Source organism: Phoenix dactylifera, chromosome 17 (assembly GCF_009389715.1).
Source record: "Phoenix dactylifera cultivar Barhee BC4 chromosome 17, palm_55x_up_171113_PBpolish2nd_filt_p, whole genome shotgun sequence".
NCBI lineage: Eukaryota > Viridiplantae > Streptophyta > Magnoliopsida > Arecales > Arecaceae > Phoenix > Phoenix dactylifera.
The window spans coordinates 2,073,336-2,100,833 of record NC_052408.1 but is presented as its reverse complement, the minus strand read 5'-3'; the positions used below and the strand labels follow the sequence as shown (position 1 = coordinate 2,100,833).

The following is a 27,498-nucleotide window of genomic DNA, read 5'->3' as shown; positions in this document are numbered from 1 at the left end:
CTATTTTTAAAATTATAGTTGAAATATTTTTAAATAAAAAATCGGGGTTTTAGTTAAAGGGACTTTGAAAGTAAGATGATTTAAAGGTATTTTATGATTTTTCTTTTTTTGATAGAATAGACTTAAACACAAAATTGAGGGTATCCTATTCCAAAGTATCCTTGACCCTCCAAACCTTGATAGATTCCCTATAGGCCCTGCCCAGGGTGAACTTTGGTATTTTCTTTCATGAATCTTTTTCGGTGCCCAATCATGTTTAATGCATGTGCAAAATTCTAGTGTGAAAAATACACCCTCATCGTACTTTTTATATAATGAGTTTATTTTATATCTAACAATGTTTCATAAAGTTTTGATAGAAATGGTATGATATGATTGTTGAGATATTGGAAGAAAACAAAATTATGGCATTTTGTTGGTTTGTTAGGCTCTGCCTCTTTTCTTCGAGGTGGCAAGAAACACTAATTTAGACACCGTTGGATCTTATTTTGATGAATACTGCCATGGAGCTCTAGTTTTGCGCATATAAATATCTCCTACTACATGTCATATAATGTAATTGGTACAACCAATAAATTTGTTACAATTCATAGTTTAATAAGAGAACTTATGTTCTACACGGCATGCACTACATAGCCATAGATGTTGCCAATTATAGTGGCTTGTTCCTATGCAGTATGCATGGCCACATGATCATAATTGTCGTCCCCATCCTTCGTTTATTATCTCTCGATCTCTATCTCAATCTTTGCTGATTGCCACCATGCATCACTGTTGTCGGCTACCTCATCGCCATTCTCTCTCATCTATCGATTGCCATTGGATGTGGAACAAATCTCGCCGCCATCTTCTTCCGCTTCCGTTGTGGCCGACCTTGCCATAGAATACACACGCATGCATTCTTGCTTTCTCAAGCTAAATATCTTTTATACGATAAAGTATTTTTATGATTTTTCTAGATGAATTTTAGAGAGGGTAGAATTTTCTCTCTATTATCTATTTTTAATAGGTACGGAAATAGAGATATGAGAGAGAAAATATATATTATATGCAAATTTTGAAAGCAACTCTAATTCTTAAATGAATTATGCCGTGACGCTCTAGGTGTATATTCTTACCATACATCATATAATGTAAAGTGTAACCAATAAAGTTGTTGCAATCCATATCATACATAGGAGTTCAATAAGAGAAATTATTTCTATTGTGGCGGCTCATAGAGCATTGGTATTTCTCCATTACTTAATTATTAATTACAAATTTTGGTTTCGCCCAGACTAGAGTTGGGCAACGGGCCGTGCCGGGCCGGCCCGGCCCAGGCCCCCCGGGCCCAAATTCTAAGCGGGCCGTGCCTGGCACGGCCCTCTTATGAAGCGGGCCGTGCCTGGCACGGCCCGTGAGGCACGGAAGGCCAGCCCGGCCCGGCCCCCGGCCCCTCTATTGGTGGGCCGGGCCGGGCACGGCACGGCACGGGCCGTGCCAGGCACGGCCCGTAACGGGCGCAAACGGGCCGTGCCAGGCACGGCCCGCAACGTCTCTAAACGGGCCGTGCCTGGCACGGCCCGTAACGGCTCCAGCACGGCCCGTCTGGAGAGGGGGAGGGAAAATAGCCGTTTCCAACGGCTATTTTCGGGAAAAAGTCGATTTTACCCCTCCCAACAGTCCAATAACGGCTGAATGGAGGGGTATTTTGGGAAAAAAAATTTTTTGGGCTTCTATAAATAGCCCATTCCTCCCTCATTCTCACCACACCAAACCTCTCATTCTCTCCTTCTCTACTGCTATTATTTCTCTCCTCTAAAGTGCTCTTCTAGCAATTTAATTTTTAGTTTGTTCAAGTGCTACACAAGAGGAGGTTCCTGTTGAGAAGAGAAGGTCGCTTCTGTTGAGAGCACAAGAGGAAGCTCGGAATCTCGGCTCTGCCTCTGCCCTCCGACCCTCTACTCAATTCCTCCTTGCGGTTAGTTTTTATTTTTTGAATTAATCATAGATATGTCATCTTTTGAGGAAAGTCAGTTTGGCATTCCTGTTTCTGAGGGAGAAGAAACTAATCCCCAACCCCCTGTTCCTAGTTCCTCTAGAACTGGTGAACCGAGTGAAGGTCAAACCTCTTCTCGTAAGAGGACTAGTACTGTATGGAATGAATTTGATAGAGTTATGGTTGAGGGAGTCTGGAAAGCTAAATGTAAAAAATGTGCCAAACTTTATAGTTGTAGTAGTAGTGGGGGAACAGGGCATTTAAAAAGACATCAAGAGAGTCATAGGATGCATGATTCTCATGCTCAAACTCAAAGTAGCCTTAATATACAAGGGGGATTACTTGTAGGTAATTTTGCATATAATCATGAAAATCAAAGAAAAGCACTTGTAAAATGGATAGTTAAGGATGAATTACCTTTTAGTTTATGTGAATCTTTTAATTTTGAAGAATATGTTCAATTAAACCTACAACCTGCTTACAAAAGAACTAGTAGGCGTACATTTAGAAGAGTAGCTATGACCAATTTTTTAGCAATGAAACAAAATTTAATTGAAACACTTTCTACTTTAAATGTAAAAATTTCATTAACTTCTGATATTTGGTCAGCATCTGTAGGTAGTAATTGTTTTATTGCCATTACTGCTCATTATATTGATAATGATTGGCAATTAAATAAACGTATTCTTGCTTTTCGTGCTTTTGATTTTCCACATTCTGGGCAACAAATTTCAAATATAATTTATCAAACTGCATGTTCATATAATATTAATGATAAAATTATGTCTATTACTTTTGATAATGCATCTAATAATAATTCTGCTGTTGTATTATTAAAAGACTCATTGCATCCCATATTAGATGGAAATTTACTGCATATTAGATGTGCATGTCATATCTTAAATCTTTCTGTTCAAGCTGGCATGGGCATGATTCAAGATGTGATTTCAAAAATTAGAAATGCAGTTTCTTTTATTCATGCTTCTAGATCAAGACTTCAAGAATTTAAGGAATTATGCATAAATCATGGTAAACGTTTTAAAAAATTTAAACTTGATGTAATTACTCGTTGGAACTCCACATATAGCATGATACATGATGCATACCCATATAAAAATTTATTAAGTGCATATATTAATGATCGTGGATTAGGATTTACATTGACTGAAATTGATTGGAATAAAGGAAAAATTTTGGAAGATTTTTTGCTTAGTTTTTATAATGCTACCAATGTTCTTTCTGGTATTTATTACCCTACTTCATGTTCATTTTTACAACAAGCATATATAATTAGTCAAAAATTTGCAGAACATAGATATGATGATGTTTTAATGCCTATTATTCACCTAATGGAATCTAAATGGAATGAGTATTGGGACAGGATATGTCCTATGCATAACTTAGCTGCTGTATTTGATCCTAGAGTTAAATTAAATGGCGTGCTAATTTTACTTGATGCATATGCTGAAAATATGAATCAAGATGCTGAATCTGCTAAAGATGAGGTAAGATAACTTCTTTATGATATTTATGCTATATATGATGAAAAAATTCGTGGATCTAGAACACAAATACAAACCTCTATTCCTCCTTCTAGTAGTTCTCGTTCGTCATCTATTTTTTCATTCATTGCACAGAGAAGACACACACATGCTTCAAGTTCCTCTTCATCTTCTTCATCTTTAAGTAGTGAACTAGAATTTTATTTACGAAATGATCTTCAGTCTGCATATGATGAAAATCAAATAGAGAATCTAGATGTATTATCTTGGTGGAAGAGTGTTAGAAATCAATATCCTGTTATGTCTGCAATTGCACGCGATATTTTAGCTGTGCCGATGTCCACGGTAGCATCGGAATCCGCTTTTAGTACAGGTCGGCGTGTTCTTGACGAAAAGAGAAGTAGGATGACGGGCGAAACGGTGGAGATGCTTCTCTGCTTCAAGGATTGGCTGGATGCTGAGGCAAGACTTCAAGATAAAGGTGGACATAATACAACCTCCTCTGATGATGATGATACAAACACTACTGAAGACTGAAGACTGAAGACTGAAGACTGAAGACTGAAGAGTGAATACTGATTCACTGAATCACTGATGATTAGTAAGATTTCTTAATTTTTTATAATTGTACATTTTTATTGTATTCTGGAGGTCAGACCAAGTTCCAAACCTCGGCCCTTTCTTAGTTTCTTATTGTATTCTAGAATCTAGAGGTCAGACCAAGGTCCAAACCTCCCTTCATGTACCATTTTGATTTAAATTAATAAACTGGTAGGGGTCTATGCCAAACCCCCCACCATTAACGTGGCTTTATATTCATAAATCAAGATTTCTTAGTGTTCAATATTTATTAATTTATTAAAAAAATTTTATCGGGCCGAGCCGGGCCCAGGCCCGGACCGTGCCAGGCTCGCGTGCCAGCCCGGCCCAGGCCCTTATGGGCCGTGCCGTGCTGGCCCGCGGGCCGTGCCGTGCTTGGCCCGCGGGCCTAGACCGGGCCGTGCCGGCCCAGGCCCGAAGCGGGCCGTGCCTGGCACGGCCCGCTGGCCAGGAACCTCTAGCCCAGCACGGCCCTATCAAAGGCTGGCACGGCCCGCTTCGTGCCGTGCCAGGCCGGGCACGGCCCAGTGCCCATCTCTAGCCCAGACCTCAGTTTCTTATCTCTCGATCTCTGCGGATAGCCGCCGTGGATCACCATCATCGGCCACCTCGTCACCATTCTCTCTCCTTCACTAATCGCCACCAGACGTGGAAGCCGCCAGCCATCTCCTTCCGCCTCGCCACCGGACGTGGCCGGCGTTGCCGTGGTTTGAAGCTTCGAAGGTCTCCGTAAATCTCTCACCTCTTTTGTTTTCCAGCCAGCCATCCACAGGCTGAGGCAAGCGCTTTTGCCCGGCCCTCAGGTATTGTCCCATACCCAAACCCCTCGACCTTTCCTTTTCCCCTTCTCTTGTTTTCCTTGTTTCCATCCTTATAACTGATAAAAGTTTGATTTTTTGCCCATTATTTTATGTCCGGGATCGAATTTTGCCTTTCCTCTAGTTCCATGAACAAATTTCAATGGTAGGATTTCCGTAAATCTTTCTTTGTAGTTGACAGGAACAGTTTGTGCTCTTTCGAATCCCGTGCTGTTTGTCCGCTAATAGTTTGTGGAAATGACTGGAATTTTTTTGGGTGTTATTGTTTGCCTGATATTTGGGAGTTTTAGGATGTTTTTTCTGTAATGGTGTTAACTGAAATTCTGTAACTTGATAGTGGGCGAAGAAAGTGATAAAATGTTCTAGTCTATAGTAATGCTGGTAACTGAGAAGTCCAGGAATTATTGCGGGAAAAAAACCTAGAAATAGTCATCCATCGGAGGAAGGAGCTACTATAACCAGATTATTGCTATTGTGTCTGAAAGGTAAAATAGTTAAGTTTAATCAGGTTGGTGATCCTACATGTCTTATGAGGAGTATCACAATGCCTGGAAGGGAATCTGAGATTATATAGACTGGTTGTTGAACAAGTTCATTTGAGGTCTAAGGAAACTCAGAGACCTTGGGTATAAAAATGATAATTATATGTTAAGAGAATAACTTTGCAGGGAAAATTTCCGGTTCACTGGAATAATGAGGATAACTAGAAGGATAACTAGAATGACTTTGCATCGAGGAATTTAAGCATGACTGTTATGGGTATGGGACTATGCGAGTTTTTAAAAAATTTAGGCTTTTATATATAATATTGGTCATATTCCACCTCTCTGTAGGCGTTGGTAGCGAAAGTTTTCTTTTGGGGATATCTGGAAGAATCTCATTCTTAACCACATTGGGAATCTGTTTTGGGTTGATTGGCCATATCGACATGGAAGATGAACAAAATGGAATGCATGGGTGTCTGTATACGAGGAAATAGGCCTTTGCTTTTACCAAAATGATTGATGTGCTAAGTTGATCTGTCATCTTCTTTGATATAAAACGATCATGATCTGATTCTGAAATGTTTGGCCCTTCTTGCATCGAATCTGAATGGCTAGAGCCTTCAAGTTTGGATGATTCTCTCCCAAGGATTTATTTGCATTTCACATTCAGTTGTTTTGTGATGGTGAATGTTTCCTATCATGCTACAGAAGAAATGAAACAAAGAAGGTTTGCAGGGATTCTCATTTGTATTCATAAATGGTTGATATTGGATGTCATGTGCTTCTGAAGGGTTAATTTGATGTATAATTGTTATACATTTTTGTGGGTTAGATTCAAATGCTCGAATCCAGATGGAGCAAAATAGCTTCCTTTCAGGTTAGGCAGGATCTGAATTCAAACTTGATAAATTGATCACATGCAAATTGGAAGTTAGGATCGTATGTTGAGTAGATGGAAAGAACCTTTCTATCTTTATGATCGAGCCAAGTTGGAACCGGCCCCTACTAGTCCTGGTATATGATCCATCCCTGCAAGCAGTATAAGCAAATCAGAGAAAAGTTGTTGGTGCTTGAATTATATCAAAGGAACAAAGATGAGGATTACTTCTATCTTGCTGGAATATGACATGAAGCTTTGTCTCAATCAATTGGTAGAGAAAATTATACAACTCACAGAGCTTGTAACTTGACTAGTACCTTTAGCTTCAACATCTGTAACTCTAGTCACAAACTGTCTCCAACATTTGGTAATGATGAGAAGTTTGTTAGCTAACTCTCAAAGAGATAAGTACATCACAATATTGGATGAATTTCAAATTAGAAAGCTAAAAGGTTTAGCCACATGATGGGAAAACAATCATTTTTCCAAGTTTTCATTTAATAGCAGCTACATTTTGCAAGCAAAGAGAGATCTGGTCTAAAAGGAGCACCTAACTTGCATGAACCATTTTTCTGATTCAAGTAGGTCTAGACAAGAGGTGGGAGCAAGATCTACCACAACTGGGACTTAATCATGAAGAGAAATATTAGGAAGTCATAAACTTTAGTACAGGATAAATTTGGTAATATGATAGAAGGACAAATTGATGTAGGAGTCAAGTCTAGATTCTTTCAAAAGTTAAACATACTTTTGTTTTGAAAAATCGGTCTCATTTAGGAGAGGAATCCAACTTGGAAAATGGTAGACTTCACTAGTATAAATAGAGAGATTGGACCATAATATTGAGGAGAATAAAGTAAAAGAAATTTAACTTTCTTTCTACTCAATTCCTCTTTTTAACTAGAAGAGGAATCCAACCCAAATTCAAAAAGGTGGAACTTGCTAGTGTTAAAAGAGGCTTGGTGTATCAAAATCCTACTTTTATAAATTATCTTAGTTTATTATTATTATTTTGAGAGGTTTGAGTTAAGTAGATTAAAAAGAAAATTTCTTCTCTATTTGATCAAATTACAATACTTCTGCTCTTTTTCTCCAAAAAAGCTGTTTAGATTTCTGGTAAAGCTAAAACAACTTTCTGAAACTTTTACCAAACACCTTTATTTATCTAAAAGTGCTTTTTGGCCCTTCAAAAGCTCTGCCAAATGGGGCCTTAATCAATAATATTAAGTTGAGACATAAATATTCAAGTTTAAGTTCAATCTCTTAGCATATTAATACAACTTAGATCACTATCTTTAAAACTTCACCTGACAGCTTAGTCCGCTGAATCAAATGATGATACTTGTCTAATGAACTCAACGACCCATCAAATCTCCAAATAGGTTACAACTTGATGTGATCTCAATCTGCCTCAAAATGAATATCTTAACCAACTAATAGATAACGAAAGCGCTTAATCACAGCACACCTGAAAAAGAATATACTCATTACCCCGATCAGCGAATATGGAAAGAGCTCAACTGCTCATCCGCAAATCTAGAAAAGCATTTTCTCATCCTCTTCTCTAATAATATCAGGCTTAGGGATCCCCAGGTATGATGAAGGAAACTTCATCACCATATTCTAAAGCTTCTACTTCTCTTTGATCTCTTCTATTTTCTCTCAAAACTTTGCCTGACTTAACCATCGAAGGGTCCCTAGCCGAATATGTTTCGACAATCTCCTGATCATTTTCTATAGTTATAGATAGCTCTAGCGTCGTACTTCACTTCTCCAACTGCATCGAGCAAAGCAGTTCATCTGTCAGTTTGTCCGTCAGTCAGATCGAGTTTTAACCAGCAACACATATAACTTAGATTACTTTGCCATATTGTTTTACTACATATGTGCAAAGTCATGTAGGAATTTTTTTTTCTATTTTTCCAAGATATATGATCCAAGATGTTTGGCCCATTGGTTCTTTTAATGCATAGTTGTTCATACATTTAATATTTTCTTTTAAACTTATGAGTTTAACTTAGGGTTTAGTTGTATGTCCAAGAATTTTATGGGTTTTTTAATTTTCCTCACTAAATAGGATTAAAGATTTAACATGTGATTAATGGGTGCAACCATAATGCGTATTAATTTGATCTCCAGACATTTTATTTTTTTGGTCCATAATTTGATATCATCTTTTCATATACTCTTTTAAATGGTAAGGCATGGCTCTAAATAATTGTAACATGATTTAATATTATTTATAGACTTAAAAAGAATCTAAAAGCATAGTAGTTGAAAGATAACAACATGAAAATGAAATAAGAAACTTCATGAGATGGAGAAGCCCTCTCTGATGCAAAATTCTAAGTCATAGCTTGTGTTAGATGTTGTTGCACAAAGGTTTTTCATCTGATAGCCATCTCCAGTATTTATAGAGAGATTTATTGGTAATTTTATTTCCACGAATAGCTAACTTTAGGTAATTTTTTTAGCAAAAACTACTTTCAGATCATTATATTCGGCAAAACCTACCCTTGCTATATTTCTTAGTAGTAACTCCATATTTGAATTATTTAGATAGTTTTCTTAAAGAGAATCTTTATGGATAGCTTTTTTGCATCCATAAATTTACACCCTAATATTGTCAACCGATCAACCAAACAATTTATTGATCATAGATTGAAAATATTCTGATTGACTATATTGTTCATTGATTAGTTTATCATTTATCTGGATGATCCATTTATGTGACAAGTGTCATTTCTAGAGTTTGAGAAGCAGTCTACACGTAAAAAAGATATTTTTGGAAATTTTCTACTAGAGATTTTTTTCATAAAACCTTAATAAATTATTGAAATAATAATATATGTTTACAATATGGTTGTTATAAATAATTTTGTTATATTACTATAATAAATATGTTTGATGATTACTATGCAATATTATTATATAATAGTTATTGCAATATAATTTTGAACTTTCATAATATTATATTCAGATTATAAGAAGGATCACTATGATGTAATAATAATTTTATTAGTATATTATAATCATAATAACCATATTTGTATTATTATATGATTATTTTAGTAAATATATTTTTATATTAATATGACTATAATAGTTAATTGATATCTAACATATCAATATTTTATAAATTTAAATTATAACTTTCATCTTCTCTTTTTTAGCAAAAGTATTGAGAATTTATTTTGCAAGTGCAAGGAGAAATGAATAGGAGAAAGAAAAACATTAGCCAGTACCAGTACCTGAATAAGCAGTAGTTGTTTTGACAGCTTGGATTGGAATCTCAAATTCTCAACGGTAATCCCCCTCTATTTTCATCTCGACATGAAAAGTCGGAGGGACTGAAAGCGGAATCCATCGGCCAATTAACATTGCCGCAGATGAAGAATCTTTCATTCCGTGCTTTGTCCCTCGAGGTACCTGCTAATGCTTATGGATGGAAACTAGCCTTTCGGTAAGCTTGGTAATTGAGGGAGGAGAATCCACTCTTTACGTTACGGCTAGCAGTATCTGTTTCTGTATCGGCTTTATCTAGCGAGTGGATAGGAGTTACAATTGGGAAAGATAAGTTGGTGAAAGAGTGAGAGCATATAAGATGGATAGGACAGGATTTACAACTTAAGTTTGAATTGAATTGGAGGCAACCAAATAGTTGTATTAGCTACTTTCAATTGTAATTGCTGCAATTGAAATTGCAATTTGTCTAATTGCAAAAAGCCAACCAACCCTAAATGATATATATTTGAGGCTAAGTAATTTGGAATAGTGAATGGCATTAGATAAGTTACTTTGTCTTTATTTATTTGAATGAAAATTTACAAACTATCTAATTATAAGATGCGTAAATATGTCAAATCTCAATGTCTAAAAGAAAGAAGTATGGCTTACCATAGTTGTTATGCCCCTCTACTTAAGAACCAGAGATTTTGGTTAAATTCTCGAATGGTCCACATAGAAAAAATAGACAGGTAATATTTAGGGGTGGCAATTTTAAACCGTACCTATCTAGTCAGCCAACCTAACTGTAACCCAACTTGTTTGGTTAGTAGGTCAAGTAACCCTGACCCACTTATAGGTTAGGTTGGGTTCAAGTCAAGACCATTCAGCATGTCGAGTTAGGAGATATTTGTATATTATAACTTAAGTACTGAGTAAATATGAGCCATTTGGGAGAGAGATTAGTTTAAACATTGGATCGACATATAATATTAACTTAGGAGTATGTAGTTTATATTATCGTTTTGCTTGATTTGTTAAATTACTAGTTCATGTAATTAGTTGTTAACTACCAAATGATTTTCCTATCTTAGTTTTGTCACCCCTATTAATAATTATAGTCCATGTGGGTCTTCCTCTATTTCTCAACAAAAGATAAAGTTACAGGAGCGCTCTCTCTACTTTGACAATTTATACTCTTATTGCCGTTTGGCTTTAAAAATTTTTAATTAGATCCTTTGAGTTATCATATCGACACATTGTGACCCAGTATGATCTAGCAGCCCATCCATCACTAAACATTGATAGTGTCTCATCCCAAAAAATGAAATTACCATCCTCAGCTTATTCGAAGTCCTTTCCATTTTTCCTTAACTATCCCATTCTATTTTGATCCTTCGCTCACATCTTTTATTCTCCAAATCATCCAATGTTTATTCACATTCATCCTGCCAAATGTCTGACAATTTGTAGTGATCTTCCAACTAATCATATGGCCATCCCAAGAGGCCATATGACCCCCTCTTCAAGATGTGAAGAGCGTGACACCATGCCTTCTTTGGGATAGAGGCAGTGGTGTTTCTTCAAGGCCTTTCTTCTCTTCTTCCTCTCTCTATCTTCCTTTTCTCTCACAAAATCATGAGACTTTCTCGCTTGCTTATAGGGAATGTCTCCTTGCTTGCCTTGTCCTAAAACTTTCCTACTATTTCTAGTGCTCCAGCACCGGAAGAAAGTGTCGTTTATGGTACCAGAGCGGTGGTTGGGGTTGCAGTGGCCTTCAAGGGATAGAAGATAAGTAATTTATATGCTATCTTTGGTCTCCAGAAGAAGTGCTCTGACATTGAGCTCCAAAATGCTTACAAGAAGTACATCATCGTATGATCTTAAACTCCAAAAATAAAATCTCTTTTTCCCCCTCTATCTTTCTTTCGACCTTTGCAGATCAAAGTTAAGAAAGGTCATAACTTTTGAAGAAATGGGTGGATTTGATTCATGGGTCCCCAAAATTTTCAATTTTTTTCTTGTTTTCGAAGTATTTCTTTTGATTGCTTTTAATAATTATTCCCTTCTGGAGGAATGTCATCCAAGTTGCCCTTTCTTAGATAAAAATTGAAAAAATTGAAATATTGTTGCTTTTCTTCCAATATCATTTTCTTGGATTCCTCAGCTTGTGAAAGCTCTCTCTCTTTTTTTTTCTCTAGAATATTCTCATTTTTGGCCTTTTTTTTTTGTAAACAATCACTCATTTTTTATGGAAGTTTCTCAATTTTTATTCCTATTTGTTACTTATATGAATGATGAAGATGCCATCCTCGTAAGTGTTTGTCACTAGGCAACGCCTGATAGCTGAGGAAGAGGGCATGGGGGTTATGGTGACGAGGTCCTTGGATTGGAGGATGAGTGGACTTCAAGGTTGGTGACATTAAAGAGGAAGGATATGAAGGAGAGCCATTAGACTAGGGGTTGAGGGCCAGAACCATGGCATCGGCGACAATGGTTCAACCACCCATTTTGAGGAAGAGGGTGTGGGGGTTAGGGAAGCTGGCATGGGCAAAGATAGAGAAGGGACCGCATTGCATCAATTGAGTGCCAGGAAGCCATTGACCTTATCAGAGGCATGTTGCTGCCCTATCCATCCCATTTTAAGTGAGCCTAAGAACTCAAGTTTCTAGGGAATTCAGTTAGTTCATAGAAGGCGTGTTGCTAAGCTTGTTTGGGCAGGGGGTAGGTGCATGCGCTAGCATGCTATCGGCGTTGAACTAGCCGAAATAATGTTGATTGAAAGAAAAAATAAAGAGTAGTATGGATCCAGATGCCTTGACCTCCAAGAACATTCGCCACCTTCATACTACCATTTAAAGAAGATAGAATTGGATAGGGGTGCAGCGCTAGATCACGGTAGAAGGATGTCTCGTTGGGCTATGGTAGAAAATATGAGTAACATCTACTCTTAGGATAAAAGATTGAGATAAAAATAAAGTAATTTGAATGGATTGATTATCGAAGAGTCTTTTTATAGAGAATCCATTTTTTTTTGCTGGCATGGATCGTCCCTTTGACCCTTCTTCTCCCTTCTTTGTTTTGGGTCCCATGGACATCATCATTGTCTTGATTAAGATCAGCAAGTCGTCGGATTATTCTTGAACAGGGCTCCCCTATTTTGGCTTATATTCCATGTTTTCTTTTTGTTTCTTCCACCACCAGTGATCACTACTTGTTGCTGAGGCTACGACCACCCTCGACTGCTCCTTAACGACACGGCAAGGTATTGGCTGCCGGTCATTGAGCTGACTGTGAGCATAGATGATTTCCATCCATCCCCTATTTTTCTACTTTTCTGTTTCACTTCCGCAGACCAATCACTATCACTAGTGATGCTACGGCCAAACGCCGCTCTAAGCCACTGCCATCAACAAACCGAAACTCCCATGCCCTTCCTCTCTATTTGAGAAGGAGAGAGACTCCATGGTCTTCCCTCTATTTGATTCTCTCTTCTCTCTTTCTCTCTCCTCTTTCTCTAGTTGATCCAAAGGATTTGTGGACAGAGATTTAGGGGGATCAATGGTGGACCCCTGGTGGATTTTAGTAGAAGGTTTTAGGTTGTTGATTTCCACTTTATGATTTTTTGTGTGATTCTATAGGGCAGCAACAATTTGAGTAAGAAGGTGTTGAGTAGGTTTCAGAGTACTCTGCACCATAGTTTGTGGATCAAGGTATAGTAGGTACTTATTGTGTGTCTGAATTTATCGTTTGGTAGAGATAAGAATTCTTGTACACTATCACCTATATTAATAATATGTATTTTGTAACATATGTCTATGATTTTGAGTTTCGCATCATTTACCGCATGACCGCTGATTGATTTCTGATATGAATATATAAATATATGTTTCTTTATTGTATAGACATATCAAATATTGAGTGATAAAGTTATTAGTTAGAGAGCTGATTTTTCTTCCTGATACCAAATGAATATTTGAATTTTGTAATTGACTAAACTTTTTTAATGATGGATCTATTTACTTAGGCTATTATGGTTAAATTTTTTAATTAATTTAATTATTTTGGAGCTATTAGCAACTTCATTCATCTTATTGGCCTTGCATGATCTCTAGGGCTTTGCTCTAGAGTTTATGCGGCCGTGTCATGTGATCAACCTGGGTGTTGTGTTTGAGGTATGACAAGTATAAGTATAATTCTTATATTTATATTAGAGACATAACAACTGAAGCATAACTGAAATGAAATAAATACAGTATAATCATTGATCCCTGTAACCATCCCTATCGCCACGATTTTCAATAGTTTCGACAGTTCGCTTCCATGATCTCTAATGTGATGTAACTGCAAAATGAGTTATTCCATGCCCTTCGACTTGCTACTTGTACGGATATCTAATTTTATGCCTTTAGCCTGCTTGTCCATATTTTGGCCGAATCCTATTTATTCGATCTTCATCTCCATGCTATGCGCAATTCGCCACAACCGAACTCCATTCTGTTTGGCAAAGGTCACGTAACTTTTGCTTGCCTAGTTACATCAAATCTAATCCACATGATGATTGCTATTATTCACAATCTCGATTATTATGATGGGGTCTAAAAAAAGTGGTGGATGCTCCTCCAACTCAAGTTGGGGAGGTTCGAACTTAGGATCTCCATACAATGGATGCCAAGGATATTTTAGTTTTAAAAAATTAAATTATTAGGTCGGTATGGCAACTCAAAGGATCTAATTAGAAAATTTTGAAGCTGAGACATGTAAGTTCAAATCGATGGAAGTAAAGAGGTGTTCCCATAAATTTTAAAAATAAATAAAAACAAAGCCCTTATTTTAATAAAGCTCTAGGACCTCTCGGTAAACCCTCGATTCATCCGAACCATTAGGTTTCGACTCTCTCCACCCCAAGGCGGCTGTTGACACCAGGTAGGCGATCTCTCTCCCCCTCTCCCTCACTCTTTTCCACTCTTTTGATTTTTAGTTCTCTTTGGATCCCCATTGGGGTTTCTCTAAATTATCGAGATGCTTTCTCTTCCCTTCACTCTGCTATCTTAGGATTTTGATTTGATATTTTCCTCTCTTCTACCCTTTACATTAGCAAGGTAACACTGTTCATGAAATGATGAAATGAGGATGTCTTTCATTATTTGTGAGCGATCAAGCAAGGAGTATAGAGATTTCCCGGGTTATTTCATCATCACTCATTTGTTTCATGCAAGACTAGTTTCGAGGACCTCCGATCTATGGTTTTCATGCACATTGGATGAGTTTTGCAAACTGCTACCTTCCTAAACTTCTTGGAGAAATGTTGTTGACAACTTGACCAGCTACGCCCGTCTAGACATTACAAAGACCTTTATGGCTGCGTTTGGTTGGAGAAAAGAAAAATTGGAATAGCGAAAGTTATGTCTGTTGGGATAGTTATTCCACAAGTTATGCCTTTTTTTTGCTATAATTCTTATTCTTATCTGTCATAAGTAATTGCGCCATTTGGTTGTAGTATGAGGAATGAGATTGCTTTTTGGCATAACATAGGTTGATGACATTTCTACCCTGATCATCTATTGCTCTCCTACGTATTTTTCTAGGTATTTTGTTCCAATAAATAAACATGCAATCATTGAATGTGCTAATAATATGGATGTAGAAGAATGAAAAATTATGCAATGCTCACTGTTCAACTGAAAATATTAAATGACAATTACCTTTACGCAATCCCAAACTAAACTAGTGACGTTACTCTAATAGGATGGGTAAATGACATGATCACCTTTGTTGCTTGTGTTTTTTCACAAATTTATAAGACAAATTTGGAAGGTGTTCAGGGGAGACTGAATCAAATACACCTTCAGCAAAAAAAAAAATCAAATTCACCTTTGTCATAAGAAAATATACTATTGCTTTAGGCCAATTAGAAATAACAATTGTTTTATGTATTGCCAAAAACCTAAAAGTAGTCTAATTAGAAGGAGAGGAGTGAAGGATACTTTTGTTCGTTGCAATACATAGGGCTGGCATAAATTGAAGTATTTCTGGCAGGAATAGCTTATGACAAAGTTCTTTTGGAGTAGTTATACCTATCGTAAGGATCTTTGACCGGCATATCTACTCCTCATCTATGCTATTTTTTTTAAAGGTTGTTTGGCAGGCTTTATGCCTTATTCTGGGCTTTAGGACTGCCTTATGCCTCAACAATACACAGCCTATAGGAAATTTGTTTTTCATAGTGTCATTCTCCTGATTTTTCAAATGTTAGTAATTGAATAAATGCCCTGCAGGACTTCTCTATATCACATCTGACTGCTAGCCGTTTATTTTCTATCAGTTGCAAGGATAGCAAAAGCAGAAAGATAATAACTTAGGGTTTTTTTTTAACGATCAATATACATATATAAATAAACACATTTTTATTTATTATGTCAACCTTCTCTTTTCATGTTCTCTCGGCGAAATATTTCATTTAGTTCTTTTATGTGCATTTTTGCTACTAGGTTTTCCTTCGGGGTTAAAAGCTTAGCTAGTATTGTTATGGGTATATCTAGATATGCTTCAGACTTTCAGCTGTATGTTGTATGATACCATCTGACAATTCCAAACAATTATATCTAAATTTTAGCCTATAATCATATTTTGATAAGTTTTCTGCCTACAACTCACAATGCCCAAAGTCCGCTTTATGGCTGGGTGTGTCAAAAGCCCCTTCTTAGCTTTTGTCCATGTTGTAGACTATCAGAACAACTCTAGGAAACGAATACTTTAGGTGCTGTGCTTGGTAGAATCTAGGTTTTCTATTTCTTCAACTATTGAAGAAAATTTCCACATGTCTCAATGCTGATAAGTTATTTGATTACATCACTTTTGGCCTGTAGCCTCTACCAAGTTCACCTGTTCGTATAATAAAAATTCAATATTATTGTTAACTTTTATGAATTTTGGGGGTTTTTATACTTCATTTTTGCTGGGTATGTCATTTGGTAAAGTTTTATATTTGGGTTGGCATGTTCGAGAACATAACATCTCACCTGCTCTTTTAAATAATTCTTGTCTTTTGCTTAAAAAAATCTCGGTCATTTTTATCTCATTACTTCTACTGGTTTTATCAAAAACAGAAAAAGGTTGAGAATGGCAAAGTCCACGTCTAGTGATGCTCAGATGCTCATTCGTTCTTTGCGTACTGCTTATGCTGCCACGCCAACTAATCTCAAAGTATGTATTTCTGTTTCTATACGTAAATTTGTGTCATTTGATGTTTTGCCTGTTGTAATTTATCTTGCTTTTCCTTTTTGTTTCATTAAGATAGAGGATTTGACTTGCATCTTCTCTCTTCATTTATAAACAATGCAGATCATTGATCTTTATGTGGTTTATGCTATTGTTACAGCTGTAATTCAGGTATGAGCGGATACCATTCCACCATATATGATATGAAAAGTTAGGCTTTGCTCTTCATTTCTCTCAAATCTAGGTCTTGCTTATCATTCTTTCCAAAATGGAAAAAGGAAAAAATGAAAACAAATCTTGATTCTAGTGTTGTATATTATTTCAAACTTAATAGAATTATCTCAGAATATTAAAATCAGATATGGTACATGATGCTGAGGTTCCTGTCAATAATCCCATTGAACTCATAAGGAAGTGTATACTATTTATGGTTCACAAGATTCATGAAAAATAATATTCAGTACTAGTTCTGCAATGAGGTTTTGAATGCCATGATAGTGGTACTCTTTTTACTTTTCTATACCAGTTTGTCGATACAAAGAGCAGCACCTGACCATTGAAGGCGACATCTTTTTATATGTTTCAGGTAGTCCAAAATGACTATCTTCATCAAATAACATGATCCCTTTGTATGTTAATCATGGGAAACCAAGTAGGAAATTGCTGCTTTTATGAATAGGTTAGTATTCTTCAACGTACAAGAATATATGAGAGTAAGAATTATGGTAGGTACTAATTCCCTTGGAAAAGAAAGAAATAGCTTGTTTTCAGCCATGTTCAAAAGTTGTTAGTGAGAGATATCTACCTATTATTAAATGACTTTGAAAGCTAACACGAGAATAGTTTAGTGAAGATGTGATGTCATTAAGAAGATTAAGCACTTCTCTATTGGTTGACTTCTGCATAATTTTAACAGGCCAAGTTCCTTAAGTTTAGATCTGTGAATTATTGAAGATCATTTTTAACTCTCTGAGAAAAGATTTGCCCGTTGTGATGAAAAAGACAAAATCTAGTGGCAGAGTAAATGATGCAGAACCAAATCCGGGAACAACAGCTGCAGCGGCGATGATGCACTCTTGAAATTATTGCCGTGAGTTGTAACTTTAAAATGGAAGCAAAAGAAGAGGGGGAAGAGAAGGAGGAAGAAGAGAAGGAGAAGGAAAGAGGAAGAAAGGAGAGGAAAACGTGGGGGAAAGAAATTCTTAATTATTCGTTAAAATCCTAATCATGAAAATAGTCCCCTATATATAGGGCCAAATACACAATTTGCATAAATTCCCTTACACAGAAATAAATCCTAATAAGCCCACAAATAACACAAATAACCCACAAATAAACCCTAAAATGCAAACAAGCCCAGAAATAAAATAATAAAATAAATATACAAATAAACGGGTCTGACTCAATCCGGGGGCCCAGGATCATCTGGATGAAGGGCTCTGATGTCCCCATCAACTTCTTCCGGGTGAGAAAAACTCGATCCCGTCGAGTACAGGTCTGGCTGGCTGTCGTACTGCTGCAGAAGATCGGGGTCAAGGCGCTGTAACTGTGCTCTGGAAATCCACGTCACATCAGACTTTGGTCGACCTTTCCACCGAACAAGGTAACATTGGTAACCACCGTTCCTGGTTGAAATAAATTGCTAATGCAATATATGTTCTATTTGTTCTCTGCGTGCATGAAATTTGGGAGGTGGTGACTCAACAGCAGGTAATAGGTCAGGGTGTCCAACATGGGCAGGTATATCAATAAAGGGATCAGAAGGCATGAATATTATCTTTTTGTATGGGACTAAATCTTCAATATTAAATGTCGCACTAATCCCATAGTCATCAGGAAGATCCACAACATATGCATTCGAACTGATTTTCTTTAAGATTTTGAACGGTTCTGCACTACAAATTTGCAATTTCTTAAACATATCTGAAGAAAATCGTTCAAGCCTAATTCTTATCATGACGTAATCTTTTTCATTTCTCTTTATAACGTCTGTGTAAATCAGCAAGGGATTTATATTTTAAGTTATTATAGTAACTACAAGTACTGATTTCTTGATGCAATGAATGTGGATGTGATGCAATTGATTGTGCAGACTCAAAGACTCTATACTGATGAGACATGAAAAACAGGTCTATGTATTGCCTAGGTTTGTAATCATGCACCACTTCGAATGGACTCATACCTATGGATTTGTTAACCGAACTATTACATACAAACTCAACTGTCGGTAACATTAAATTCCAGGTCATAGCAAATGCATTCGGTCTGAGCCTATGATGTAGAAGGTTGGGTAGAGATGCTCCGGGAACTAGATCAATTGTACGTTGGATATCACGCATTGGAGAAAGTGCATCCGAAAGATCATCAGGGACTACATCATGAAACTCCTCTAGAAGGAAAACTACTATAGGGGAATGTTCAAGATTGGACGCCACATGGATATCTTTAGCTACAAGTGCCAATTCAGGTGACTGGGTCTCAATATCTGTCACTACCTCTTCGATAGTAGTGATGTGAAGTGGCTTGGTTGTACTTAGATCAATAGTCTCCTTTTGGGAATCATTTTGGACAAAGTCTAATTCTGTGGGTTCGTCTTCAAAGTCTTCTTCATAGTCTTCTATATTTGGTTCATAGACTTCTTCGACATATTCGACCTCTTGGCTCCTAACTTCTGGTTCAGTAATCAGGTAGGTTCTAATGGAACATTGGGATGCTATGTGGTCGAATTGTTGACACCTTGAGTATTGGGTTTGATGCCCAAGAAAATGGGGAAGGATTACAGGTGGTGCAACCAAACCGATTTTAGGTTGGGCTGCAATAGGGGTTGGCGGCGTAGGGGTCCTAGAATTTTGAATGAGCTCACGGATCTCTTGTTTGAATTCCTTGTATCCAGCCCGCGTGGCAACGATCTGTTCTAGAAGAGACCTCAAAATGTCGGAATTCATGGTGGCTACAGGGGTTTTAAGTTAATTGAGATAGTGCTCCATATCACTACAGGTTGGCTTGCAATAATGACACTGAGTGATGATGTAAAATGCAGTGTCACTAATAAAACCCTTATTAGTATGATACAGGACCAGATTTGATGCAGGACAACCTACTAATGTAATCTATTATGATTTCAGAGATCAGCAAGTCTTCACAAGAATAACTTAAAGTTTAAATGTTGCTGATTTTTACTTCGGTTATTCAGAATTAAGGATTATGATTATTCAATTTAAGAAATTAGATTGCAATCAAGTAGTACAGTTGTTCTGATCCTAAAGTAATCTGATTGGATAATATTGAGAAACGTCCTGTTACTAAGGTGTGCTAATTTAATATCAAGATTTAATGGGTAATAGGGCGGGTTCGGAAGTGAAAGGTTCAATATTCTGAATTCTGACAGCAATATAAGTTTTCAAAATATGGCTATCATGCAAGAGAACTAGAATATAATTAAATGAACAAACCCAAGAAAAGTGGAAACCTATCACCTGTCGTGAAGTAGACGACCAGAGTCGTTCGCTCGTGGGCGATGATCAGGAGTGCGGTTGTAGCTGATGGATCCTTCAAAGAGCTCTAATTGGTTTTGTGCGCAGCAACTCGTCGGGCTTGCTGTGAAAATGGGCCTGTCGAACCCAAAATAAAGAACGGCTGTGGTGGGGCCGGATGGGCCTGATGGGTCTTCGGCCCAACAAGAAAGAGGGAAGAGGGGGGGGGGAATCGGGGAATGAGCCAGATGAGTGTGGAGAAGGTTTCACTGTTGGAACCCTTGATGAAAAGAAAGAGGGAGGGAGAGTTGATGGGCAAAGTGCCGTGAGGAGTGCTCGGGACAGATGAAGAGGGGGGGGGGGAAGAGAAGGCGACGGCGGCGGGGGGAAGAGAAGGCGACGGGGCGGTCGGACTTAGGCGGCAGCAGAGGAGACGGAAGCGGTGAGCGGCGACGGAGGAAGAGGAAGGGGCGGAGCGCGGCGGCGGAGAGACAAGGCGGCGCTGCAGTGGAGGCGGAGGCGGTCGCAGCATGGGGGCGGCGCTGCGTGCGGGTGGCAGAGGAAGAGAGTGGCGCTGCGTGCGGGCGGAGGGGCAGCGAGCAAGTGCATGAGGCGGCGACGATGAGTGCGGGGCGGCGGAGGCGGGAATGGCGACGGCGAAGCAGCGATGACAGCGGCGGCACGGGCGGCGTGCGGTTGGGGAAGATGAACAGAGGTAATGTTTTTATTTTTTTTTGTCTTTTTTTTTAACTTAGATCCGTTAGGATTCGGGTTATCGGGTTTGACCCGACCCGATATCCGTACGACCCGCACGTGCAACTCACGTGCACTGCTTTTTTTTTCGGTGGCGGATCCGGGCTACCGAGTTGTGGGTTAACGGGTTTAGGCCTTACCCGTTAATCCTTTCTTCAACCTCCCGATGGGTTCGGGAGGATACGCCGATCTCCACGGCGGTGGCTGCGGGCAGGGGCGGAGGTCGCGGCGGCTGTACTGGCGACGGGGGACTCCGGCAGACGGCGGCGTCCGGTGGTGAGCCAACGGCTAGGCGGTCACGGCTCCGGCAGCGGCCCCTCTGCGGATCCGACGCAGGTGGCTGATGGTGGTGGTGGGCGCAGCGACGGAGGACCTGAGGCGACGGGCTGCGGCGATGGGAAGGAACGGCGGCGTTGCCCCTTCGGGTCCGGCCACTGGCGGTGGTCACAGAGGCGCGGCCGATGGCTCTCATGGGGTCGCGGCATCTTTTGTTGGCGGGCCAACGGCGGGACGGCGCTGCGAGGTGGAGGCAGTTGGCGCAGACACGGCGACAGGCAGAAGGGGAAATCTTCCGGCGGAGCCCTTCCTTTGTTCTCTGTGACAACCGAGAGGGAGGGAGGGACCTTCTCTCTTCTTTTTTTTTGAAGTATGTGTGTGTTCTTCTGGTGAGCACCGAGGGGAAGAGACAGAAATGAAGTCTCGGGTGGGATTTTGGTGGAGTGAATGACTAGGGCAGTGGACCGTGGGAGGTTGAGAGAGAAAATGCTCGATCGTGGCTTTGGCAACGGGGGCAAAGCCGGGGCTCTGATACCAAGTTGATGCAGAACCAAATCCGGGAACAACAGCTGCAGCGGCGATGATGCACTCTCGAAATTATTGCCGTGAGTTGTAACTTTAAAATGGAAGCAGAAGAAGAGGGGGAAGAGAAGGAGGAAGAAGAAGAGAAGGAGAAGGGAGGAGGAAGAAAGGAGAGGAAAACGTGGGGGAAAGAAATTCTTAATTCTTCATTAAAATCCTAATCATGAAAATAGTCCCCTATATATAGGGCCAAATACACAATTTGCATAAATTTTCTTGCACAAAAATAAATCCTAATAAGCCCACAAATAAATCCTAAAATGCAAACAAGCCCAAAAATAAAATAATAAAATAAATATGCAAATAAACGGGTCTGATTCAATCCGGGGGCTCAGGATTATCTGGATGAAGGGCTCTGATGTCCCCATCAGTAAATCTCAAACTGGATTGGCCTTTTCTGGGAAATCTTTGTCCTTCTGATTTCCGTGAAGTTATCTGAGATGCTAATGGGGGCGATTTATGTTGCTTTCTTTGTCCTAGTTGAAAATTGAAAAGAAAAATCAAAAAGTGGATTATTCATTAAAGACATGGACTGCTTTTGTGATAGGTTTTTTCAATCATATATGGACATTGTGTGTCTAAAGTTCTACTCATGAAATGTTGATAGTAGTACTTTGTTCATGATTGATCAATAAATTGTAGATGCCATGGTTGAGTCATGTCAAAATTCTACTCATGCAGTTTTAATAATGGTGTTTTATGCATAAATTGGTCAATAAATTGTAAATGGCATTATTTTTTCAAGTGATTATTGATTTATGACATTTGCTAAACTTTTGTTGTGTATTCAGAACCAGGGCTTGAAAGTTAGAACAATACATTTGTAGTTAGCTTTGCTGCTACTTCTAAGTTCTCTATCCTAGGCATTCAATACTAGTGCTGCTGTGCTTGTGATTTTATTTACACTTGTCGGTAAGGTCCATAATAAAAATTCTTTCCTTTTAAAAGAAGAGGAAGGTTAGGTCATGGTACCTAATTGTTCATGTATTAAATGCGGGATTTTCATGACTTTTTTCCATAAAAAAGAAAAACCTTTTACTAACTGTGCTAGTTACCTTTAGTTGTCTACCACCCGTCTCCTCGCTTCCTATTCCTTTGATGTATCTTTTGGACCACTTGGTGTAGTTGCCTACCAATGCGTTTCCTCTTGCCTTTCCTTTTATCCATCTGCTGGCTGCACGCCCAACCTGAGGTTAAACATATTGAATTAGGTCTGAATTGAGTGGGGCCTGATTCAATCCCAGTTGACCTCTTGGATCTTTTGTGTTCCAACGACACCACCTTAACTCTTCGTCATTAAATGGATTGGGTTTGGCCCAGATACATGGATCTGTATCTCAAAAGGCGCTGGTTAGGTGCCTGATCTTGACTTAGCATTTCTTTTTTGGTCTCATTCATTTTTTTCTAGGGACGCATAATCCTGCAAACATGTTGAACATGACATACACTTCCGAACATAGAACATCAGACTGAATTTCAATATTCATCTTTCCTCCATATTTTGATTTTGGACTAACCGAATTATTCTTCAAAAGCCTATGTGAATTAAGCCCACTAAGGGTAACCCATTCGTGTTGGACAATGAGTCATTCTTAGGTACCTTGGCAATCTAGGATTGTAGAATTGATGCATAACAGACAACTGGTACTGATAAGGCAAAGCAATCATCTGTGACAGATCATGCACTTCATCTTTTATAGGCTTTTCCCATGTATGATGACCCGTTTTCCATGTTCAAATAAAGGGCGCAATGAAGTTTTAATAATTATCAACCATGAATTCATTGATCACACTTGGATTATCAAAACAAATGTACTGCATGATAGTAATGCTGACCGGTTCAATTCATATGACTGCTTATTATGGTGCTCTGTGATGCAATAGGTTGTCTACATGGGAATAGTTGGATCATTTCCATTTAACTCTTTCCTCTCTGGAGTTCTCTCTTGTGTAGGTACAACGGTTCTTGCAGGTATGAAGTGTAACTCGGATACCTTCTTTCTTGCTACTCTATTTAAGATAATTAATTGTTCGAGCATTCTCGTATGTGATGATGCAGTCTGTCTCCGCATTCAAGTCAACAAAGAGAATAAGGAGTTTAAGGTAACTACTGCTGGTAACTTAAAACTTTCACTTTAAGCTTCACATCACTCTATTGACTAATCGGTAACGATCCATCTCAGGATCTACCACCAGAGCGAGCTTTTGCTGATTTTGTTCTCTGTAATCTGGTGCTTCATCTGGTCATCATGAACTTCCTTGGGTAGGAGAAACCATGCCTTGGTGCACCGAAGCATAGAATTATGTTTCTGGCGCTTCCTATTGAACTTCAAAGTGATAGCACAACTTACAGTTTTGCCATGTATAAACCGAATGATCTACATGCTCTATAGTTTGCACCTTTTGTTTCATGAATTGATCATCGCTGCCTTCGAGAGGCTGTCCTTTTTGGGAGGCGTTCTTGCATCAAAGTGGCGTCATGTGACTGCTTATTTATTCTGCTTTCAGGTGTTTTTACTAGAGTGAAGATACTTGAAAAGTTTGCATAATGTTGCTTAGCTTTGGAGATGATAATTGTGGAATCCATCAACAGATTTTGCTATGCAAAATATGAATCATGGATATCAACTAATAAGCTTTGACTGATTTAAGTGAAAGAGGAAGGGAAAGGGGTGATCTCCCTTGAGAGTTTGAGGACAGGAGAAGCAGAGAAGAGAGGAAGATGAAGGGACTTGCTTTCTGTTTCCAAGCTTCAGAGATCTCCCCTTTCTCTGTATCAATCTATCCACTGGGTATCCATGCAAGCATTGCCATCTCAACTGTCCCACTAAACTGTCCCATGAATTGGTTCAGCTAGCAGTGCTTGTTTATAATGGACAATAACCTTGTACATGCTGGTTAGCTGCATACAGAATATTTCTAACAAAAAAAAAGGATAAATTGGTAAAGTTATCCCAAATTATTTCTAAAGTGTGGTGCCTTCGATGATAATGTTCAACTCAAAAACTCGAGTTGATAGGTGGATGGGCTCATGAGTATTTAAAGGATCCCTACCACTTCCTATATGGGATTATGCTTCAGCTTCTCAAAAATTCGAGTTGATAGGTAGATGGGCTTGTGACTGCTTAAACACCATAAGGATCCCTATCATTTTTGGTATAGTTTTTCAATCATATACATGTATGTTCCCCGTACTCAAGTGTGCTTGCGCTAACCAACATACATGATCCCCATTACCAAGCACTAATCTAAGTGCGAACCGAACATGGAGAGGAATCAATATATGATGCAGTGCAATGCTATTGGGAGAACTTAGTTTGCCACCGCATTGTTAGTGACTAATTCTTTGGTTCAGTCCACCTTATGACTATTGTTAGTCCCAAGAGTTTGGTTTGGTGGATCTTTGAAAAGTCATAAGATTTAATAAAGATATGCCACTGGCTTTTTACAAAAATAAACTAAAACATACATTTAGTCAAAAATAATTAACCAACAATTAAAGACAGAAAGATGATAGGTTTATGGTTTGTACACCTTATTTTTTTTTTTTACTCAAGCTAAAAACTACAGAGTTTGACAAGTAAAACACCTTACAATTATTACTCTTATGAACGGCCTACACTCCACACAAGAAGACTGGCAAGAATTACATGATGGCAGCTATTTATAGTGGCAACATCTCAGCACGGTAAGCTGTTACAACGGCGGAGGGCATGATCAGTTTTTCCTTCATTGGTACTTTCTTGCTGGTCCATAGATTTTTGGAGCTGCTAGCAAAAGCATGAGAGTAGTGAGTTACTAATTTTGGGAACTAAAAATTGGTCAGAAAGGCAATAACTTAAATTCATAAGGAAAGATTTAGAGAAACAACCAAGATCCTCTATGGTGCGGTTGTGCATCCTTGCATGGCCGCTATCAGGAGATGGACGACCATCAAAAAACGTAAGCCCTATATGACATAATATGTGTTTGTGGACTGTCTTGTTTGATGGCCATTCATCTTTTGATAGTAGCCATCTAGGGGTGCATAGCACCCTTTGGTACTGCATGTGAACCGCAAAGGATCCGTGCTCTTGAAGAAAAGGGATGGTGGTAAAAATCATACCGTTCCTGTTCTTAGCTCCTCGAGATCCCTCTTTAATTGGGTATTCTCATTATTAAGTTGATTAACCCTCCATTCCAAATCCATCTTGTAAGCCTACGTACATTTCGCAAAGTGAAGGTCAAAAACAAATAAAAAAAAGTACACAATTTTACTACAAAAAGAAAGCTTCTTAAGAAGCAGGCAGTCCCATAAGCCCTCTTGAAGAGCTTACATTCGATAAATTGTTACTCCAAAAACTAAAGATATCTCGACACTTACCTTTCCTTCGAAACTGTTGGAATGAAGTATATGATGCAACAACTCTAACAACTAATGATTAAAATATATACAACATACTATTTCCTGTATTTTTTTTGCTCCCTTAATTAAGACTCTAAAAGGAGAAAGAAACCTCTTCTATTTCCTCATGAATATCATCACATGAAGCCACGTCATACAAATTATTTTTGGAGTAGCTATGCATTTGGAGACTCGTTCCACCAATGGGAGAGTGACCGCGCACAAAACAATTGGAGTGCATTGGCATTATATGTAGCTTATAGAACTAAGAACGGCGAGCAAGAGAACAAGATGGAGATCAAGGAAGAAAGCTTCAAAATTATAGATATGATAATGGGAGCTAGGGATATTCATAGTTGGGAGTTTTCTAAATATAGTGTAGTTTTGAGAAGAGAATTCATCTGGTTTGGTCTTGAATACATCCCATATTATTGACTGTGATATGAATAGAAGATGGCAAATGGGATAATGGTCAAGGAATGCTATGTGCTAAAATCTTTTAGACTTATTTAGGTTATAACCTTTAAATGCTTTCAAATATAATAGATTTAGGAAGGTTAATGGATTCAAACCCCCTGGTTTGCTTTTCACATACATTCTTAATGCAAGTAGGACAGATTAGCTTCTCGTCAAGCCCCTCACTTTTTTCTGGAAAGAAAGATAAGAGATATATATGCTTTTAATTTAAGCACCCCATAAGATAAGTCTTCATTCTTGCCCAAAAATGGCAGTAAGAAAACACAATCCCATTTCAAAAGCTGGGCTTTGGTAGGTATTTAATACTTCTCCCTAGAAATATTAGATTTGGTCAATATATGCTAGGTCTCATGCTTGACAAGTAGGGGCATAATATATTCTAAGAATAGAGGAATCCGTATCTTATATATTATGAGTTTGATTTTAGAATCCAAATGCAAGTCCTTTCGAAATTAAATCTACTTCACTACTTGAGAGAATAATAATTTTCACTAGTAATGGTGTCATTGAACCCACCTTGAGATGCATCCTAGGAGGCATATAATCCATGCTAGTACTCTAATATAACAAACATGCATCTCAAAGTGTATCTACATCTCAAAATGAGCTAGGTAGCAATTATTTGTAGCAAGAAATTATTGATGTTATTTGTTGGCCAAATCAACCATATCTTTTCATTTAATTGAACAAGTATGGATGCCGAACAAAAATTCTTGAAAATCTATTATAAACCACAGGGTTTGAGAAATTATGTTGGAAGTATGATCATGCAACAACATTATGTATTATTAAACTGCATCAAGAAAAGAAATGTATTATTTTCTTGACTTATTAAAGAATAAGC

General features: G+C 38.3%; 1 protein-coding gene across 1 annotated transcript; it reads left to right on the top strand.

The window, feature by feature from the left end:
* Positions 1-1,208: 1,208 nt before the first annotated feature.
* LOC103704778 (dolichyl-diphosphooligosaccharide--protein glycosyltransferase subunit DAD1) lies at positions 1,209-24,379 on the top strand. The gene is made up of 7 exons (XM_008788203.4): positions 1,209-1,227; positions 4,662-4,883; positions 16,598-16,694; positions 16,833-16,880; positions 23,678-23,765; positions 23,853-23,896; positions 23,977-24,379. The coding sequence occupies exons 3-7, from the start codon at positions 16,611-16,613 to the stop codon at positions 24,058-24,060; spliced, it is 348 nt and encodes a 115-aa protein (XP_008786425.2). The 5' UTR covers positions 1,209-1,227; positions 4,662-4,883; positions 16,598-16,610; the 3' UTR covers positions 24,061-24,379.
* Positions 24,380-27,498: the final 3,119 nt, after the last annotated feature.

Bases quoted from the DNA above. Each gene is read 5' to 3' on its own strand.
- LOC103704778 (XM_008788203.4), top strand. From the start codon at position 16,611: ATGGCAAAGTCCACGTCTAGTGATGCTCAGATGCTCATTCGTTCTTTG. The intron at 16,881-23,677 runs GTATGAGCGGAT...GTGATGCAATAG, and splicing joins TTGTTACAGCTGTAATTCAG to GTTGTCTACATGGGAATAGT. The intron at 23,897-23,976 runs GTAACTACTGCT...GATCCATCTCAG, and splicing joins AAGAGAATAAGGAGTTTAAG to GATCTACCACCAGAGCGAGC.